Source organism: Apus apus, chromosome 6 (assembly GCF_020740795.1).
Source record: "Apus apus isolate bApuApu2 chromosome 6, bApuApu2.pri.cur, whole genome shotgun sequence".
In the NCBI taxonomy this organism is placed as follows: Eukaryota; Metazoa; Chordata; class Aves; order Apodiformes; family Apodidae; genus Apus; species Apus apus.
The window spans coordinates 28,465,286-28,485,825 of NC_067287.1; the positions used below are offsets into that span (position 1 = coordinate 28,465,286).

Sequence of the window (20,540 nt, forward strand, 5' to 3'; positions counted from 1 at the left end):
TGTTGCAACACTATGTCCTACATTTTGAACAATTTTATTTTTTTCATAATAAAATTGAAATTTCAAAGCTACATAGGTAAAGACAAGTTTCGGTGCCTGCTTGCACCGCACAGCTCAGGTCTTGTAGAGGTACCCAGGCTAGCTCTAGGCTGGTTCACGGACAAGAAACAGTTCAACCTTATTAGTACAGTACTATGGAGTAAGACACATGCAAACAGAGCTTTCTACTCGTCTAACAATAGCTGCTTCCAGCACCTGAGCCAGTGCAGATATCAGATACGCTGTTCTCTATATACATGCCTCATTAGTCTGCTCTAAAAAAATCTCAATTCATAGTAACACTTTCTTCAGATGCACTTTTGAACACTTACACAATCTTAGCATAAGCTCCGGAACTAGTGAGGACAGCCAGGAAAAGTTCCCCATCCACAGAAGGAAAGTCATCAGTGTAAACTGCTTCACCAGTGGCATGTTTAATTCCAGACTGCATAATGGGATGTCCTATGGGATCCTGGTGAGATTGACTAGGCTCTATGTCCTGTAGAATCAAAAATATACATCTCTCATCCCCAAACAGTTAAAAGAAGAACAGTCATGTTATAGCAATCAGAAAATCAGATGTAGGAACAACTGTTCATGCTATCATCTTTTGGTTCAATATTGAAAATGGGTGAAGATGCAGGACCTGACTTTTTCCTCCTGGGGATTTCTTCAGTTTCTTCTTGTAAGGAGCTTCCCGAGAGCCTTGCATAGGTTTGTCTACTTGGATTTTTTTCTTAATTGTTTACATCAAAGTGATACAAACAGCACTTCTCTTCCAGAAGGACAAGTCTGATTGGTGTCATGAAGCCTTGATAATTTTCCAAACTATTCTCACAAGACTCTGCTCTGTTTTTTTACCAATGTCTGATGCTGTATTTTGAGCTATTTGCAGTGATACCCTACTCACTGAAAGATTGCAACTGATCAGTGTAAATCAGTGAGAAAACGTTGTTTAGATAATTACTTTCCAAATTTATTTCCTTATCGTACGAACTTGGTGCCTTATTAACCTTATTTTGTAAGTCTTTCCTGAACGTTAATTCAGTGTTGCCAATTACTTCTGCCACACCAGCTAATTGATTCCCACTTCCAGAGCACTTTAAGAATTTCTCGGTCAGTGTTTACACTAACTTTTTTCCTTTTCTACATTTAGAACCAGTTAACTCCTCACAGCTCAGAACTTGTTTCTTCTATAGCTTCCAGTACGCAAGTGTTCTGGCTACACCTCCACTTTCTGGCACACTGACTGCTGTCAGCCCAAGCACAGACATTTTTCATTTAACTGCCTAAAGTTCCTCAAATGGCTGTCCTGGCCAAACCACCTCAACTTTTCCACTAATGGAATGACCAGGCATTTATCTTTCACAATATGCATTCTTTTTTTTCCCCTTAATTTTAAAAGCTTATTAATGTTCAGATGAAGAACTCCAGACAAAAATAAGGACTTGTAAAAACCAAATGAAAAGTAAAGTGAAAAAACAGATTTTCTGGGTTCCTAAATAATTTCTGTTGCTCATCGCCAGCTGATCTGAATAACAAATTGTTTCCATTTCTGTTGATTAATACCTTCCTTGCAGCTGGGGAATAAACTGCTGAAAGTCATAAAGAACTAGTTCCTTTGAGCTGGGCCCCTTTTTTAAGTCTGTGGTGTCTTTTTCTTTGATTCTGAAGGACGCTGAAGATAATGACTTGGACAAATGTAAAGTATTTAAAGCTAAAATGTTATTCTAAATAGTATTTTAAAATGAAAAAAAAGAAATGTTTATTTGAAATCTTGTCAGACTTTCAAGACTTGAGATTTTTACTTGTGTATAGAGGGTATAAAAGTATCAAAAATCTTTGCAGGAGGTTCCCACCATGATCTAGTCACAAAGGTGAGCTCAGAAAACCAAAAGGTATTCTTTGCTACCCTCTACTGCTGACTTTCCTTGAATACTTTTGTTAATTTCATCAGACAGCCATCATAAACTCCATCTTGTTAAATCTAGAGTAAGACCTAAAAACCCTTTGAGATATTAAGAAAAGTGTACCTTGAGACAAGAATGCTGTCGTGATAGCTATAGACTTGAGCTTTTCAATCTTTTTTTATTCTAATTTTTTTTTTTTTTCAATTGGGTCACACACTGCAATATACCAAGTTTAAGCAGTCTGACAGTGGAGTTTATTCAGCTTATTTATCTTTAGGAAACTGTTTAGAAAAAGTAAGTGTAACACTATGAGTCTATTTTTACAGACAAAACTTTTCTAACTGAGATACAGTTAAAATCAATCACTAAGAGCCTGTTGCCTTAAAATCCTTTGGAAAATTTGTACCTGAGCTTCACAGCAAGGGTGATGCTTGAACCATGACTTTTTACCCACTCTTATAAAGCACAGAATACTGTCAGAATAAAATCACTTGCCTGGTATATTTGGATACTCTGGGGCATTTTGGTTTTGAAATCTTGTAGGACACTTCTATATCCCGCAGGAATGCCAGGATAGTGGCAAGGATCCTGAAACAGAAGTGAATTACTACTAAAAAACACATTTTGAACAGTGTTATTGAAAAAGCTAATAAACATCAACAAATACAAACTCTTTATCCAGGAAACTCTTTCAAGACTCTCACAAACCAGAAAGGCTTTAAAATAACAATTTTAAAACAATGTAGAGTTTTGAGATTTCACTAATAATATTTAAAAATATACTGGAGTCAACAAATACAATTGTTTAAAGTAAGCAACATAAAGCAGGGTTAGGCAGAAGAGCTGTGCTCTGGGGTCTGATAAAAATTGGCACAGAATCACCCCTGGTAACAGTAAATTACCTAGCAATGGTAATTCAGGGGACAGAGCTCAAAGTAACAGAAAAAAAAAAAAAAGGCAAAAGGGATATTTATCCTCATAAGAAGAGATTTAAGATAAAAATAAGTAAATTACACCTAGAATGCATTGGGAAGTGACATTTTAGAGTCCTCTCAGTCAACTCATATAAGGAGGATTGGTTTAACACCTACAGTTACTTTCCAACACCTTTATTTTTATTCTGTGTATTTAGGTTTTGAGCTACAGATAGATGAAGTAAGACCTCATACATGTTTCTTTCATGTATCAGCTCACTATTGATATATAGTTGCATTAACATTGCTCAATTTTCTTAAAAGACTAATATCAAGGTGAAGATATCTGAGCACTTAAAGGTTACATGGGCATCTCCATCAATCTCTGGGAGTTAAGTGCTTACATTCTGCAGATCTGATCCCCAAAGACAACATTTAGCACATTGTCCAAATTGTAAGCATCAACAGATAGAAAAAAAACCAAAATCCACTGATTTCCTTGCACAGAAGCAGATGTGGAGAACTAATTTACCATTGTCTTTAACAACTGCAATACTTCCAGGAAAAATCTGTAGAAGAAATTGACTACCAAAGTTCTCTTATAGTCTATTTTTTCACCACTGGCTGGGCCTTGAAGAGTAATTTCTTTAAGAATTAGTCTGCAAGCTTCATCCAGCATTTGTTCATTCCAGTATCTGTCAGGAAAAATAACAGATACAATCAGACTAGGACTCAAAAGATTAAATACAAATGGAAGTAATACATTTGTACCATGGACCACAAGCATAATCCTGCTCACGATGAAACCAAAATATTTATTCTAATAATGGTCTGCAATTTTGAAAACAGGTTAATTCAATGTTGCTCACAGAAGAGAGGTCCTTTAAGTCAATGGAATTGAGCGCTATGCCCACCTTTTAAAAACAAATAAAAAAATAAAACCTACTACAGCTTTAAAGCTGATTTAAGAGTCATAGAGATTATCATTATTCTGCCAATACTGTCTTGTATTTAAAGAAAAGTAGATAATTATATTGATGCAAAATGTAGATGCTTTCAAGGGATTGGATTAGCACTGGATAGTTGTTACATTTTCTGAAAAGGCTGTCTCCTTGAAGTATCTCAACACAAGTTAATTTTCCATAGTTATACAACCCTAGATATCAAAATACAAATGTTAGCATAAATTTAATAACGTAAAGCCGCAAAAATAAGGAGTACTTCAACTAGTAAAACAGCTGCATATCAAATGGTAAAAGAGACCAGTAAGACTGTTTAGATAAATGGTTTCACACTGCTTTAGTTATTTGCAATTTTTTTCATGCAAAACTTGGAAAGATCGTGCGAAGCAGGAGGGAATGTCAGGGACTAACTTCAGAGGTTATTAGGATCTTGTAGATGAAGAGATATTGAAAAGGTTAAGGCTTGACTTGTACTCCTAAAATTGTTTGGCACATCTCAAGCTCTCAAACTTTTTATCTATCTAGCCAAACAGAAGGACAATGACACTAGAGGCTTATCAAACCTACAGGATACAGCATCATTTACCAATGCTTGGGTTCAGGTGCACAATTGGCCATGCATATATAACCCACCCACCTACCTCACAGCACGTATCTCATCATGCTCTGCATATTTCACACCAGAGCCACACCTATGTGCAGACTTCAAAATTTAATGATTCTGAAAAGTCTTCATTCAGGCTTGCCCAGATCATTAAGTTGAACATGCATGGCATCAGCCAAGCAAGTGAAATCTTTCTGTACTTCCATGCTCCAAGAAAGTACACACAAGCTCTCCAAGTCCCTTTATTCAGACATATAGAAAAGGCAGAGAAATTGTACCTTCCAATAAGCGTCCAACAGGTTTGTTTTGCAGAGACTGTGGTCGAGACAGCACCTCCACAGAAAATGCTTAAATCCTTTATTATGTCTGTACCTTCTTCAAAAAGGACTCTCATCCCAGCACTGATTATTGGGAGAGAGCATTTTTCTGTCTTGGTGCTTGTCAAAATGCAGAGATGTACTCCCCCTGAGCAAAATCAGACAGAAATGGGTAACCCACAGTCATGGAAGTATCTGAAAGCAGAACTTGTTATTGCACTACATGAAGCAAAAGAATAAAAAATTAAAAGCATACATGCAACTTTCGAGGCCATACACTTCATTCTCTTGACCTTTGAGTAGCTTTACCACCTTTGATTTTCTAGCAGCCCATACCCAATCCTCCATTATCTAGACAGTTCAGATGACCTAGATTTTTTCATAACAGATAGCTGGAAGACAGGGATCTTGTGGAGTTGCATTTATAACAAGACCAAAAGCTTGCAAGCTTCAAAGTGTTGCCAAACTTAAGTACTCAAATAACATGACTCATAGTTCTCTTGTAAGACCCTATAGCCACTCTTGCAAACACCGTACCTGTTAAAAGAGTATTGTTCAGTTCAGCAACATTTATAGAAGCACCACTCACATGTCCAATCCTACCTCATTCTAAGAAAAACAGTTGAGATGACAATGCTTTATCTGCCTGATGCCAACCATATCATAGGTGAGCAGCCTGCTTTGGAGAGGACTATGGCAGCTTGCCCAAGACCCCGTTTTGTAGGGGGTCTAGACAATTGGTACTGTCCTCATTATTTTAGGGTAAACTTTTGTCTGAATATCATTCTTTGTATACCATCAGCTACCTGCTGAGCTGCATTTTTTGGCTGAACCTAGGAGATAGTATGGCACTGGCAGGATCAAATGGAAGGAATTCAGAAAGTAAGCAGTAATACTCCCTTTAAACATAGGGATGATGCCCCCTCCTGCTCTTTATTTAATAGTCTTTAACTCTGCATAATGCAAATCTAAACAAACGTACCTTCCTAGAATGGGGAACACGGACAGAGACCAAGATCTCTTCTGGTGCAATGGTTTTGTTACCAACTCCATCTGCAAAAATATCACTTAAAGGAATCTGTTGTTTTCTTCCTAAAAAAAACCCAACAACAACAAATCCAGAATCTTCTGTAAAATTGTGCAATTAATATATATCAATCATATTTAAATTGAGAACGAATACTTGCAGCCTTCCTGAGTAAATAGTAACTGCAAAGTTTGCATAAGTGATCAGTGGTATGCTCTATAAATAGAAATGACTGTTCCACCTCCCATACTATCATAACACTGAGTCCTAAGCAAGTGCCCAGAGATCGATCTCCATTCCATAATCCTCCCTTCCAATACTGACACAATGAACCCTTCCCCACTCCTGTCAATCTGTTCCAAATCTCTGCAGCTGCTGCCATCACTATCTTTCCTTCTAAAACATAAAGAATGTGGGAGAAAACTGCTGCTGCTTTTTTCTGTTTGTTTGTTCTCAGATCCCGAACACTTCTGGGAGTCCAGAAGGGAAAAAGCGCTATTGTCTTTTGCCTTCTCTTTTGTTAGATTATTCTAAAAGTGACTATGTTAGTCATTCTATTATATATACTATTAAAGATGAGATTTTCAAAAGGGAAGGGGAAAAAATTCTGCAAGGAATCTCTCTGTCTGTAAGAGCTGTTTGAATACTTAAACTTCATCTGTGTTACACTGGGTTTATCAATATCACTATGCAGTTAAGCTGGCAAGACTTCTAGAAATACAACATCTTAACATGTATACTTTATTCTGTTAATTAAACAAGCTTCATTGGCTCTGGAAGTTTGTTGGTATGACCTCAACTGTACTAGTAATATAACTGTCAAGTTGTTCTGCCAGAACACAGAGACATAAACATTGTACAGATGGCAAATGATAAACCAGTGTAATATTTAACCATGTGTGTTTGATAGATGAAGCCAAAGTGTATTTCTTACTAGTCTTCTCTGTCCTTTGTAGTTTTCACCTGCTACCTACAGGGCTAAATGTATTTTAAAATAAATTACTTCTTATTACTAGACAATATTTACTTTGCAGTAGCCCTGACCTATCACGAGACTTTCTGTATCCAGATAATCTTCTGTGCCATTTTAAAAAGGTTCATATATTAAAGTATTCTCCTCACATTCAATGAACATGATACTTCAAGACTGGCTACTTTACAGCAAGACTATTTTCTTCATGTTTTTCAGGTTACCTGTGATGATGACACTGTAACTTGTTAATCCTGGAACATAATTTTGCATTAAAATTGCATTTCTCAAACATAGCTAGTGGGACAGCAAAACTTTAGTAAAGGTATTTTATTTTTTTGAAGTGTGAATCTGAAATACAACAGCGTTAAGAACAGCTGGTGCTTTTGTATTTCTGCCTTTGCAATTCCATCCAGAATACACAAAGATTATTGTTCAATCCACTTGTGAGTATGACAGGATCTAGGAAGGAGCATTTTCTCTTACACTGTGATCTAAAATAAATACTAAAAACGAATAATGTTTCTGCAATCTCCTTTTCTTTAACATGTTACTTAATCCACTTTTTCTGTGTTTCACTGACTACCATTTGGTAAAGAAAGATGTTAAAAACCTGTGGAAACAGCTAAAACACTCCCAGCAGGAAAGTTCTGCCAGAACTTTAACAGAAAGATATGTCAATCAGCGATCCTATTCATCACTCACATAAGCAGGCACATTATTAGGAGTGTTAAGAAGATGCAAATGTTTGTACTTTCACTTGTCAGAACAACATTCTGACAGTATTTTTCCTCTCAAGGTCAAACTATGCAGGAAGAACTAATAAAAACAACACAGCATAAGTTTTTGTGTATTTGTTCCAACAAATACTGGCTCAGAAACAACCCTTTAAAGCACATGATTCAGAGTGTTCAATGGAGTATTATGTGGTCTGAAATGGCAACATGCACCCCATCTGGATCAAGGGCAAAAAGGACATAAGTCTTATGGGAAAGCATGGAATTCCAGGTCACCAGTTAGCTCACATTTACCACTAATTTCATCGACCTTCCAATGTGCACAAGAAAAGGAGAAGGTAGAGGGAGTATATATGCAGTTATGGAAGGAACCTGAGGAAATCAGCACAGAAAAAGGTGCTGGACAAGTGTCTCCTGTATCAGAGATAAGTATCTGTGAGGAATGAGAAGCCAGAGCTCTTCTCAGGATCAGAGCATGTTTTTAAAACCAGGGCAAAGCACCAATTACAGAAAAAAAACCAAACTACCAGGGAGGTGAGGAGGTAGCATACAGCTTCTCAAATTGTGAAGTTTTATGAGTGCTTATAATAATTAATAAGTGATAGGATGAGAGGAAATGGCCTCAAGTTGTGCCAGGGGAGGTTTAGATTGGATATTAGAAGAAACATCTTCACTGAAAGGGTTATGAAATACTGCAACAGGCTGCCCAGAGAGGTGGTTGAATCACCACCTCTGGAGGTGTTTAAAAGAGGCGTAGATGTGGTGCTTGGGGACATGGTTTAGCATTTGACTCAATAGAGTTAGGTCATGGTTGGACTCAATAATCTTAAAGGTCTTTTCCAACCAGAACGATTCTGTGATTCTGTCATTCATTGCCCACAGAAATATGTGGGATCTTGTTGGTCAGAATATTTATCCATGACATGAGAATAATTACATGTTCTTTGTGTGCAAATTGCAGATGTGATCTTTTATGAGTGGGAAAAAGGTTGAGAAATCCACACTTGCTGTTATTTCCCTCTGCCCATACAATAGAATCCTGTACCTCTGGCACTACTACATCTCCACTTACCTCTTGAAGCCAGACTGAGCATAGAGTTACTGGCTGCCAGAATAGGAATCAAGTCTTAGGTTGATTTTCTACTTACGATGTTTCCACCTAGTGACTTGAAAAAAATAAATGTCACCTCTTTCCATCACCTTTACATTTTTTTGGTAAGCAATAATATAACATGCTGCCTATATATAAATTTAAATATATTGAAAGCTCAAAAATGACATATTGACAGAAAATTCACTGCTAAAAACAGAATTAAATTTGCAAACTTTACATGTTATTAGGATCAATTTCACATTTGTTACAATTTGTTACAATTGTTATTGCAATTAATGCACAACATCCAGCAACATTTCTTCTCTGTTCTCCACCCAGAGTTCTTAATTGCTGCAAGACAGCACAGAAAACCTTTTTCTTCTCTTCAGGGAACTCTGAGATTGCATTTGTCAAGATGTCTTTCACTACAGAGAGGCTGATGGCAGCTCCCAGAATTAGTCCTCTAACCAAAAAATTATGAAAGTGTAATGGGCACATTGCTCTACTGCCTGGGTTTCAAACTACGTTCAGACTATAGAACTGAGAATGCTCATGTGGATACAGGCAGATACAAGCAGAGGGGCCTTTGCATATTAAAGATGCTCTGACCTTTCATTTCAGGAGCCTGAGGGTAAAATTGCATAAAATGATGAAACTGTGCTAATAGCTCACCCCTTGTACTAAAAGGGAAATCCCTTCTCTTCTTCCAGCTGTACCTTCCAACTGCTTCCCTTGCATCAGCTTTGACTGAGTAAATGTTTAGGTGATATTTCACCCAAAGGTGAGTCAGCTTTGAAATGCTTTTAACAGCATCTTCCTACTTTTAAACATGATTTTCATCATAATTTGGTCTTGCTTTAAATATGTACATTGTGATTATTCTCCTAAGGTATGAGTAGGTAATATTTACAAAAAAACCCAAACAGTCCTTACACTGAATACCTTACTGAATTTCTTTCTCCCACTAGAAAGATATCATATAACTACGCATTTATTCAAGTATTTATATTTTTTAAGTGTATACTTTGTAAAAATTTCAGTATTATAAAATGGTAAGCAGTGCCTTTCTATTTAAAATTATTAAAAGACTTTGTTTAGGTAATGTATGAATTTTTGAATGAACAATAGAAAAAAATATATTCTTTTTAAATGGCTGTTTACTAACCAAGTAAAATAATACTAAATTTTGTGTATTTAAAACAAACAAACAAAAAATATCAAAACATGTTTTGCATTTAAATTTTATTAAAAAGAGGAAATACTATTTCTGGCTGGCAAACTAAACGGCTTATCTTCCATTTTAGAACTCGTAAGTCTTACCTTCCTGTAACTAGATTTTATTTACAGATTATAAGAAGCAGTAAACATTCTCTCTGCTTCCTTTCAATTTCTAACCACTTTTCAGCTAAGAACAAACTAGTCATTGACAAGAACTGGATAACTGACCTGAAACTAAAAGATGCTCTAAATGCAATGACAGAACTATCAAATACAATTTACCACTTCAAAAAAGTGGCTTCAGGCACATAGCAAGTAATTTCATCATATACAGGATTTCATTTTCCTAAAACTTTTGCAGTGAGCTTGCACAACATAATTGAATTAATTTAGGCTAAAAATTTTAATCTAAAATAATTAATGCTGTTATGACTGAGAACAAAATTAGTTAATGCATATTAGCTATGTCAGTTCAATCACAGCCTTTTTTTAAATGTAGACAGGCATGCAATGTTGCTGACTCACTCTCTGGTTCTGAATGGGTCTCTCTCTTCTATACAGCATAGCATGGCACAGATATAATAAAGCAAATATTGCATAACTTAGCACCAGAACCAGTATTACTGGAATAATTACCCTTGAACTATTATGACTAAAGGGGCCCAAGATAATATTGCTGATCATTACTGCACTGCGTCTTGAAGCTAAAACTATATCATGCACTGGGATAGCAGCCACAACCACCTTGAGCCACCAAAAGAAGCGTGGCCAGCAGGTCAAGGGAGGTGATTTCCCCCCTCTGCTCTGCTCTCGTAAGACCCCATCTGGAGTACTGTGTTCAGTTCTGGAGTCCTCAGCGCAAGAGGTACATGGACCTATTGGGGTGAGTCCAGAGAAGGGCCACAAAAATGATCAGAGGGCTGCTACAAAGACAAGCTGAGACAGTTGGGGTTGTTCAGCCTGGACAGGAAAAGGCTCTCAAGGAGGCCTTCTAGTGGCTTTCCAGTACATGAAGGGGGCCTACAGGAAAGCTGGGGAGGGGCTTTTCACCAGAGAGGGCAGTGGTAGGACAAGGGGCAAAATTCTTAAACTAGAGCAGGGTAGATTCAGATTAGATATCACAAAGAAGTTCTTTTCTATGAGGGTGGTGAAGCACTGAACAGGTTGCCCGGAGAGGTGGTGGAGGCCACATCCGTGGAAACATTCAAGGCCACACTTTACGAGGCTCTGAGTAGCCTGATCTAGTCAAAAAAGTCCCTGACACTACAGAGTGGTCTGTACTAGATGACCTTTAAAGGTCCCTTCCAACTCCTCACATTCTGTGATTCTATGAAAACGGAGAATCATCCCTTACTGCAAAAGAATCTCCCATGTCTGAACAAAGTAAAGTCTACTGACTGTCATCCATGCATTGCACCACATTTAGATCCGGGATCCTTGCAGGAGCAGTAACAACTGGATGGAACATGTATTTAAATTTCATTTCAGGTCCTAGCAGATATGAATAGACATAGAGAAAAGGCATATTCAATAATGACAACTTCAACATTGTGGAGAGTAAGCTTAAGGATGAAAACTCAAGAAGAGCGATGATAAACATAGTCCTGCTCCTCCCATGCACACTGGAACTATGGCAAAGGGAGCCATTCTGATTGTATACAAACCTACACTGGTGTTCTCAGCCACAAAGAGGTGCTTTGGTGTGGGCAGCTTTCAGATCTACTAATTCCTCTAAGCTTACAGGAGAAATCCATGTCATTCACTTCCCATGAAAACCCAGTTTTGGTTATTTTCAGCCATTCTCTGAATGGGGCAGATTTAAACATTCAGATATATAGATAGGTGCAGGGTCTAACAGACACTAGACAAAGTCAAAAGTAGTTCTTAAACAATGACAGTTCTACTTAATCCTTCAAAATTGGACAGAAATGGGACTGTTACACACTTTGCACAGTGGTGAATTTCTAGACTGCATGGGTGAAACATCTTCAATTTTTTCCAATGGGCTAAGAAACAAGATTGATAATAAACAGCCCCCAAGCAAAAAAGTAGTAATAGATCCTGCAATTGCTGAAATGATTAGAAAAGCGATTAAAAAATACTTAGGGAGGTGTTTGAACACTTAGCTTGCTAGTAAGTCACAAATGGCACTGTCAGCATCATCCCTTTCTAGATTAAGAATGCATGCAGAGGTCTCTGACTTCTCTAGCGCTGTTTGCTGATCACCTGGAAATACCCTGTGAACTAGCGGTGATAAAAATACATGATCAAGAACTCCTGTACCACAATTATCAACCCTTATCCATGAGCAGCCAGTTAGTTACAGAGAATCATAGAATCACAGAACGCCAGGCTGGAAGGGACCTCAAGGATCATCTGGCCCAATCTTTTTAGTTAATACTATAGTTACGTAGAGCAAACAGCTTTCAGTTCTCCAGGGCAAATACTACTGCCAATAATTAAGCATGCCTGACACTTTCCATTCCAGTACCCTTATTTCAGCTGCTTATATCTTTGTCATACTTCAAACAGGGGGCAAACACCCCCTGGTCTGGGCAGCTACCTGACACTGACATTTTGACAGAAAAGACCAACAAAACTATTAAGTCACAAAACGGAGAAAATGCTTTGCTTTGCCAATGTTTAAGTGTTTGCCATTCCATTTGCCAAGAAACAATCTAGATCTGTATCTTCAGGTCTTTCAGCACTGAAACCCCAATTTAGGTCCCAATTTAGGTTACTTATTTGTCTTCTCATCTAATACCTAACTCTGCAACTTCATTTTCCGAATATGACAATTTTTGGTGTGTGAATATTCAATAAGATCATCAGAAAAAAAAATTAATATTATTTTGGATTTATAATAAAACATTCTGACATTTCTTCTGATGAATTACCGCAAGGTAGAACGTCAAAATGAGTTCTGAACTATGGACTACTACGGAAAGGACACAGCTAAAGACTACTGTGTAAGCAGCAAAAAATACCATTAGTTCTGGAGGAAATACAAGCTCCTGGGTGGGATCTAAGGGCTGGAATTCATCTGTTGAAAATAGTCCGGAGGAAACCTTAAAAAGCAAGCAAACAAGCAAAGGCCAAGAACTTTCCCTCTTCATTAAATCCATCACAAAAAAACCCAACAAAACCAAACCCAAGAACAAACCATGAGAACCCCACTGAAGTCAGTAGAAAATTAGCAATTTTATTGTCCTTTGGATTTGGTATTAAATTACCATGCATCATTTGGAGTTGCTGAGGTGAAGGAATTGTTCATAACAGTTTCTCAAAGTTCACTGCTAACACAAATGACAGTGTAGAAGCAAGCAACTGAAAGATTAATTCCAGCATTCTGTAGTGCTGCTATGAGAAAGTAGCTGATGTCATGCCTGTTCACAGTACTCAAAAAGCAAAGAAGTAGATCAGACATTATCAAAAGAGAATTGAGAACAAAGTCAAATACTCATATGGATAAGAGTTTTCATATAAAATTACAATTAAGAATGTTTCAGTTCTTCCAACTCAAGCCAGCAGTCAGATTCCTAAGAAATCAGTAGTTACATTCAGATCATCACTGATCATTGATTTACGACAGTTCCACACATGCTGTTTCCTTGCACAATATGATGATCACTGTATAGAGCTCAGACCATCAATATTTCTGAACTTAATGAACTGCTCAGATCTCAGCTCTGGAGATTCAAACTGCCTTATACCAACTATCTGCCACATCAACCCCTCCTAATAAAATATACAGAAAGAATACTTAATTTTTAGAAATATCTCCACATTTTTTGCAAAGAATAGTAAAGTATCTTATTTTACAAATAATATTACATAAGGTGAATAAGGTGGATGGGAAAAATGGTATACTGCATTTACTGTAATTACAAGAAAAAAGCCACAGTTTTATATCTAAAAATAGGATAGGCAAAATACTTTAAACCCTACCTTCTCTTCCTTGCAAAACAAATCATCTTCCTGATCCAAGCAGCACTTCCCATTTGCATTTGTTTGACAAAAAATGGATTCCTAAAGTACAAATATTCCATTAGCTAAATATTGCTCAGAATGGCAATGAATTAAAGCCTGCTTAAGGTGGTAAGAATGTCTCTTTATATTTCAGTGAGGTTCTAGGTGAAGTTAAATAATAAGATAAATTGGAAGGATTATGTGTAAAGAAGTGATATTCAAAAAATAATTTAAAATCATCGGATGTTGAAGTTCTTAATACAAAATAATCCATACTATGAAATTCAATTGACCTTGTGAGAGCACACACAGATAGTCTGCATTATTTCTTTTACCCACTGTTCCCTCTCCCACTTCTTTCACTGTAGGTTTCTGACATATTGCATTACATGATCAATTACTAAGAACACAGATCCAAATTCTGCTTTTATTTATGCCAGTACTGACCCACCGTAAAACATATGGAGTTATCTCAGATTACTCTTCATAATCCAGACACTAAATTTGTTTGTGTTAATCAAACTTTGTAATGAGTTAGGCCACTATGCACCTTACTTGGATCTATGTCTCCTAATGGAGGAAAGAGATAATCTCAATGAAAATCTTGCAGGTTTGTATACATACGTACTAATGGGCACAATCTAGTGCTACTATCATTGCTACTTCTTACCTTACAGAAGGTTTTATAGGCATCTAGGATTGGCCTATATTCAGTACAGTGGCACAAGTTCCCTGAAAAAAGGAAATCAATAAGAAACAGCTTTGTTCTAAAGTACGTGGCTTATAAATGTCATGTCTTTATATAAGATTTGTGTTTTGAAGCTTAAGGAGAAGTGTCAGCTCTCCAAAAGACAAAAAAGATCAGTGTTACAAGATGTAGGACACTGCAGCTCCTGAGGAAAAAGGCTGTAGTTCCAAGGGGAATATGAAATACTTGAGAGCTGCACTAATGGGAATGTTGACTACAGCTTAGCATGCAGGAGAATAAGAAACTGTACAATATTCTTCACCCACTAAAAATGTTTTTCTCTTTGCCTATGACTTATTTCTAATAGTGAAGGAGATGAGTGTTACACCTCCATCTAAGTTCACCTCATAGTAACAGGAGATGCCTCTGGATCCACTGTGACTTTAGAGCACAACAGATGACAGAAGGCTATTTTACCTGCAATAAATGCTCACACTTTCCCTTAGTGAAGATTGTCTGCAGCTCTCTATCTTATTTGACCATTTTATTACTACTACAATGGAGCTCTCCTGTGAGGCTTATGATATTCTCAACTCCAGACGTAACAGAATCTCAGAGACCTTCAGATGCAGCTACTTCTCCAATACACCATCATTTTTCCACATCTGATTTAAAGCACTTCAAAACACACATGTGGGGATGTTTTGAACACTTGTTCCTGAAACAATTCACAGCTTGGTGCTTAATTTTTAAGGATAAGATAATGACAGGAAATACAAGGTCTGTATTCAGTACCAACTCTGCTGAGAAGCACAATCTGAATAGAGTGCATACATACTACATGCATGCATGTGTACTCACACTGACTCACATACATGAATTATCTGAAGAAAATGGTTCAAGGATATACCTACAAATTATAAAGTGTAAATATTTACCTGCAATCATCTGCTCTGAAGTTGGTTCTGGGTGGTTTCTTAGCAACGTGTATATGGACATCACCATTCCAGGGGTGCAGAAACCACACTGGGAGCCATGGCACTTGGTAAGCCTTTCCTGAAATGAAACAACACAAACAGTACTCCTTCCAGTGCTATCATAATTCTAATGAACCTTCTCTTAAATGGGAGACATGATCCTAAATGTTGTCTTAATTGTAAATCAGACTTTTAAAGTAAAACAATTTAAGCAATCTCAAATAATAATAATCATTTGGGGTATTATGCCCAGGCACATCTTACTAAGAAAGCTAATAAACCTTCAATGGACTTCTGTCAGTTTTGCATTCATATGAAAACATCAGTTAAAGCAGTATTCTCCAAGATGCACCATTAGTCCAAACAGAGCACAAGCCTGATCCATGCCAACATATCCTACATACCAACTATTTGATCAGGCTGTCAGTATTAAAGCAAGATCCACCATGAGCTGTATCTCATCAGCCTTGATCAATCAACCATCAGAAACTTGTGTTCTGTCATCAGTTAGCAAAGAGAAGAATAACCATGTGAAAATCCCACACCTAAAAGCACTGCCACTCAAGCCAGCCCACACAAAGGAATAAATCAGTAATCCTTTTACACAGTGATACTGTACTCTCACCTGAACTGGATGAATCCTGGTTTTTGTACTTCCAACACCTTCCACTCTGGTCACTGACACACCATACAAGGAGCAAATGGAAAGCAAACATGCATTTGCTGAATAATGTCTTTGGAACATAAAAGACAATAAAGAGCATGAATATTACTTTTAAATAATGAAGATGCATTAATATTATTTTCCAGTAAATCAAGACACAGTTTATACTTACAAAGCACATTCTAATTTGGAATGAGAAGAGAATAAGCTTTATAGAAGGGATCATTTACTAGTTGGGTCTCTTGTTTTCAGTATAAAAACTATCTATGAGGACAGTTCTGTAGAACTTCTATCTTCTTTAATACTTCAGTGTTTTCTAATTGCCCTCTTGCCTCTCATGCCCACAATCTACCTATCAAATGTGTTTTGGAGGAGGAGGATGAAGAACGGAGGGTTGGTGTAGTTGTTTGCAGGAAGTAAAGAAATACCGCTGCAAATCTGTATGCAAAGTTCTCACCCAAAGGAAATTCTGATGTAAAATTCTAAATAGGAACAACATACTGAAATGAAAATCCTTAAAAACTTTTAATAATTAGTAATAAAATGGGTTTTAATTTTTTTTTTTTTACTATAGTTGAAATATGTTATTTTGACTGGTTTAATTCCAACATTCATAATAACTTTATACATTTTGATTGCATCTCAATGTCATGTAACTGTCAAAAGCAACAACTGGAATATTTTGACTGTTTTCCCCACCTAAAAGAATATTCAACTGACAATGACACATTACCATTTAAGAATTTTACTGTGATTTTCATCAATTTAAAAGTAATTTATTCCAGTTTTTTGCTCAATGAAACCAGTTTTGAGTTACAAAGTCCTTCTGTTTGTGGGTTGGGTGTAGAGAGGGAGTTTAAGTATTAAAGGGCTAGTAAGACTCAAACTTCTGCCTGCCCTATCTTCCCATCAGTCACATGACAGAGCTGCAGGTAGGAGTCACATTGCAGTGGTCAATAAAGAGGGTATTAAATGTATGCCTCCTAAAAAGTCCCTGAAGGAGCTGTCAGCACATAAGAGCAAACTGAGTATTTCAGCATGGTACTTTAGCAAATTTACAACACAGCTGAATGAACAGTAATTTTTATAGCATTCTCTTTTGGATTAAAGTGACTCTTCCTTTGGATTCTTTTGCCAGTAAGTACAGATTTTACAACTTTGCTTTTAAAGTTTCATATCTGGAAGTTGTATCTAGAGCCATAACATTCTTTGTGGTTTTCAAAATTTCTGTTAAGGATACTGTATCTTCTTCAAAGCTGGCTCATAAGTTGGTATCCTCACCATACAGGCACCACAGCCACCTCCTCCACAGCCATGCTTAGTTCCTGCAAGACAGACTGAAAACGCTGTCATTAGGGAAAAAAACCCCAAACATTATCAGGTTTCATTTTAGTCTTTATTCTGTTCAAAAGCTTGGGGTCACCTTTTTCCCTGAAATGCCAAGGAACACAGAATTGATTTGGCATGACAGTGTATGTATCATACTCCTTTCTATGTTGGATTAAAATTTTCAGTGAAATTAAGACTGAAGCTAAGGAATGCACGGCCAAAACCCTATTTCAGAGAAAATAGAAAACCTGATTCTGATTTTTTTCGGAAGAGTAGCAAATTGGGACAGAAAGAGGAAGTGAAAAATAGCTTTCCAAGTGAAAATCCATATGAAAGGAAGAAACACGTAATGGGTAAAATGTTTACATATCTGATTTTCCACTGGAATACTAAACCAAATATCCTGGTTTTTCCCAGAAGGCCCTTTTATAGTCAGGATATTTACCCTGCATCTCATCTGAAAAATCATACTTGTGAGAGAAGTGCTTATTTCTTCGAGTGTGGAACTTCGCTGAATCTGAAGCTGTGAACTGACAAACAGCTAATTTGATGTTCTACAGCCACCAAGAAAAGATGCCTTACTCCTCATTTCTTCCTTATCTTCTGTCCTTCCTATTCGCAACATTACCCACTCCAAAAACCATGACACCTCTTTCACCAAGTCTTTTTCTCATCAGTCTCTTCCATGACCTAGCAAATTATGAGCTAACTAATCAGTAACTGACTTCCTAGTCCAGCTGAAAGGCTTTTTTTTTCCTGGGTTAGTGTTCTGCTGGCCTAATTGAGTGGAATTAGTATGCAGAACTCTGAAGAACTCCACAGCTGGCACAAGATGCAGGAAGATAACTGCATTTTGTACAAAGGGTAAACAGGCCATCTTCTTTTCACGCATCAACAAAAGAAAAAAAATGTTAGTCAACATGAAAGTTATCACTCTCCACTTACAGAAAAGCTTTGACATGTGTATATTGCTTTGAGGTCTCATCCAAATAAGATGTTTTCCAATGGAAAATGCTTTACAGAGCCCCTTCACACATAATGCAAATAGATTTTAAGGTTAAATTTCTTTTCTTCTTGGGATTCTATTTACTTGCTAATACACAACAGACCTTCCAGTTATTAACAGTGGTCTAATGTGCCAATTCCCATGGCATTTAAACTTAATAAATAAATAAATAAATAAATAAAAATTTACAGGATGCTTACTGAGGTATTATATTGTACTTTGCAATTATAAAACACATTACTACAAGATACTGAAGCTCCTCACATTACTCAGGCAATCGTGTCATGCTATAAAGTCTGGCAACATCAGCATTAGATAGTCCTGCTCTGTATTTTTGTTCCTTGCCATTGATTTTTTTCTCTTTACAAAAGTTAGCAGTCCCCCTAGCTACGTGACGTCAACTATATGGGGAGACTTGCTGTGAAAAGGATCAGTTCCTCTTCCTGGCTAATAGAGTGGACTGAGACACAGCTGGGCAGGTGTATCTCAGGGAATACCACACCATCATACAGACCCCAGAAACAGAGGTCAGGAATACCACACGTAAACATTTAAACTGTATGGTGAAACCCACTCCTGAAAACAAGTTATTCTTATCCTCATTTTATAAGCAGGGTACAAGGATCCAGATACGTGAAATGGTGTCAGAGCACATTAGGGCAAAATTACATTATTTCATTCACCAAAGTGCTTTGACCAATGAAGTGCAACTCCTTTGATAGGGCTGGTACTGAGCTACTTTTGTAGTCAAATGGAGTCTGAAGTTGTTCAAATTACTGAAGAATAATAACTACAGCAACCTAGTCATCTCCAGACTCCTCCTTATCACTGACCAGTAATAAACATGTCTCCACTCAAGGGGCTTTTTTTGAGACAAATATAGAAACGCTACCACGTGAATTCGGTAGTATACAGTACACCATCTGCCTGGTGAGGGGTATGCTTCCTGAGAGTCTAGGAAGCTGCAAAAAATGAGATTCTGGTATTCCCCACATTTGCTCCCTGCTCCTGGCTGTGAGTCCCTACACGTGTTCAGAATATTATGCAACAGCTTCATGAATTCTGGGAATAAGCCTGTGTTGCAGCAGATTTTGGCAAACTGCTAAGAGCAATTGAGAGCAGACACATGGGTCAGGGCTCTGAAACGGTAAAGAGCAGAAGATAAGAGCAAGTGCTGCACAATCTGTAGCAACCCAGAAAGGCCAGAAACTGTGGACTGAAATGAAGACAGGCGGAAAGAACTTTGTCTGCAGACAAAACTGCAAGGGCGAGAGCTGTAACTCTCCAACTTCTGTCTTGTCTAGCTTTTTTTTTTTTTTTCTTCTCTGATTTAAAAACATACTTGTACAGTAAACCTGGGCTTTGAGTTTAGGAATCTGTTTGGAATTCTTATAATATAAAAAATATCACCTCAAATTTCCATCAGACTTGGGTTCTCCTCACGAGGTTTTCCCTTTTCTGGGAGAGAGACTTTTAGACTCCTATTCTGACAAGTTTTACTACAAAGCCCAAAGGATTCTTAGGTTTCTTTATGTGAGGAGAGGGGAGGAACACAGATACACAGGTTCATATCCCTGATGGCATAACTTTGTTTAGGAAACTAGGCTAAAACTACAGCAGCTCACTGAAGAGTATCTGGCTTAAGAATGACACAACATTTAATATAGCTGCTTTATCGTAATAAATTCACAACTTCCCTAACTTGGTAAATCACCTTCTAATTATATATGAGAATTTTTCTCAAATAAAGCTTTCAACTGAATGACTTAAGAGAACAGTCAAGAAAAGAATACGTCTTTTTCGCAGATAAGACAACAGCATTTGTTCAGGATCAGCATTCTTCTCTATTATCTGCAGTAAAAAAATTAAAACCAAGATTTAACTAAGAAACCAAAGCTTTGCAAAATTCAGGGCACAGACTTAATGTTTTCACAAAGCCAGAAGAGAATCCTTCTTCGGTTCCTCTGAGAGAAGTAGATTAATTGCCAAAAACCACAGGAGAGTTTGGGCTCCTTCTGGAAATTCCCTCTCAGACATATATATTTCCAGGAAAAATGAGCTAGGGCACCTTGCAACTATTAAAAATAACTGCTGCTCATTGAAAGGTCATACTAAG

General features: G+C 37.2%; 1 protein-coding gene across 1 annotated transcript in view; it reads right to left on the minus strand.

Moving 5' to 3' along the window:
* The window catches only part of AOX1 (aldehyde oxidase 1), a 32,356-nt gene extending 11,817 nt beyond the window's left edge, over window positions 1–20,539 (minus strand). Inside the window, 20 exon segments of the mRNA XM_051623679.1 lie at window positions 358–538; window positions 2,445–2,537; window positions 3,396–3,558; window positions 4,708–4,844; window positions 4,847–4,894; window positions 5,729–5,838; window positions 8,553–8,646; window positions 8,874–9,034; window positions 11,190–11,282; window positions 11,456–11,477; window positions 11,479–11,579; window positions 11,582–11,594; window positions 12,779–12,859; window positions 13,740–13,820; window positions 14,431–14,492; window positions 15,387–15,504; window positions 16,051–16,159; window positions 17,330–17,426; window positions 20,218–20,280; window positions 20,404–20,539. Of these exon segments, the coding sequence (XP_051479639.1) occupies window positions 358–538; window positions 2,445–2,537; window positions 3,396–3,558; window positions 4,708–4,844; window positions 4,847–4,894; window positions 5,729–5,838; window positions 8,553–8,646; window positions 8,874–9,034; window positions 11,190–11,282; window positions 11,456–11,477; window positions 11,479–11,579; window positions 11,582–11,594; window positions 12,779–12,859; window positions 13,740–13,820; window positions 14,431–14,492; window positions 15,387–15,504; window positions 16,051–16,159; window positions 17,330–17,426; window positions 20,218–20,280; window positions 20,404–20,461 (1,885 nt within the window). The 5' untranslated portion in view covers window positions 20,462–20,539.
* Window position 20,540: the final 1 nt, after the last annotated feature.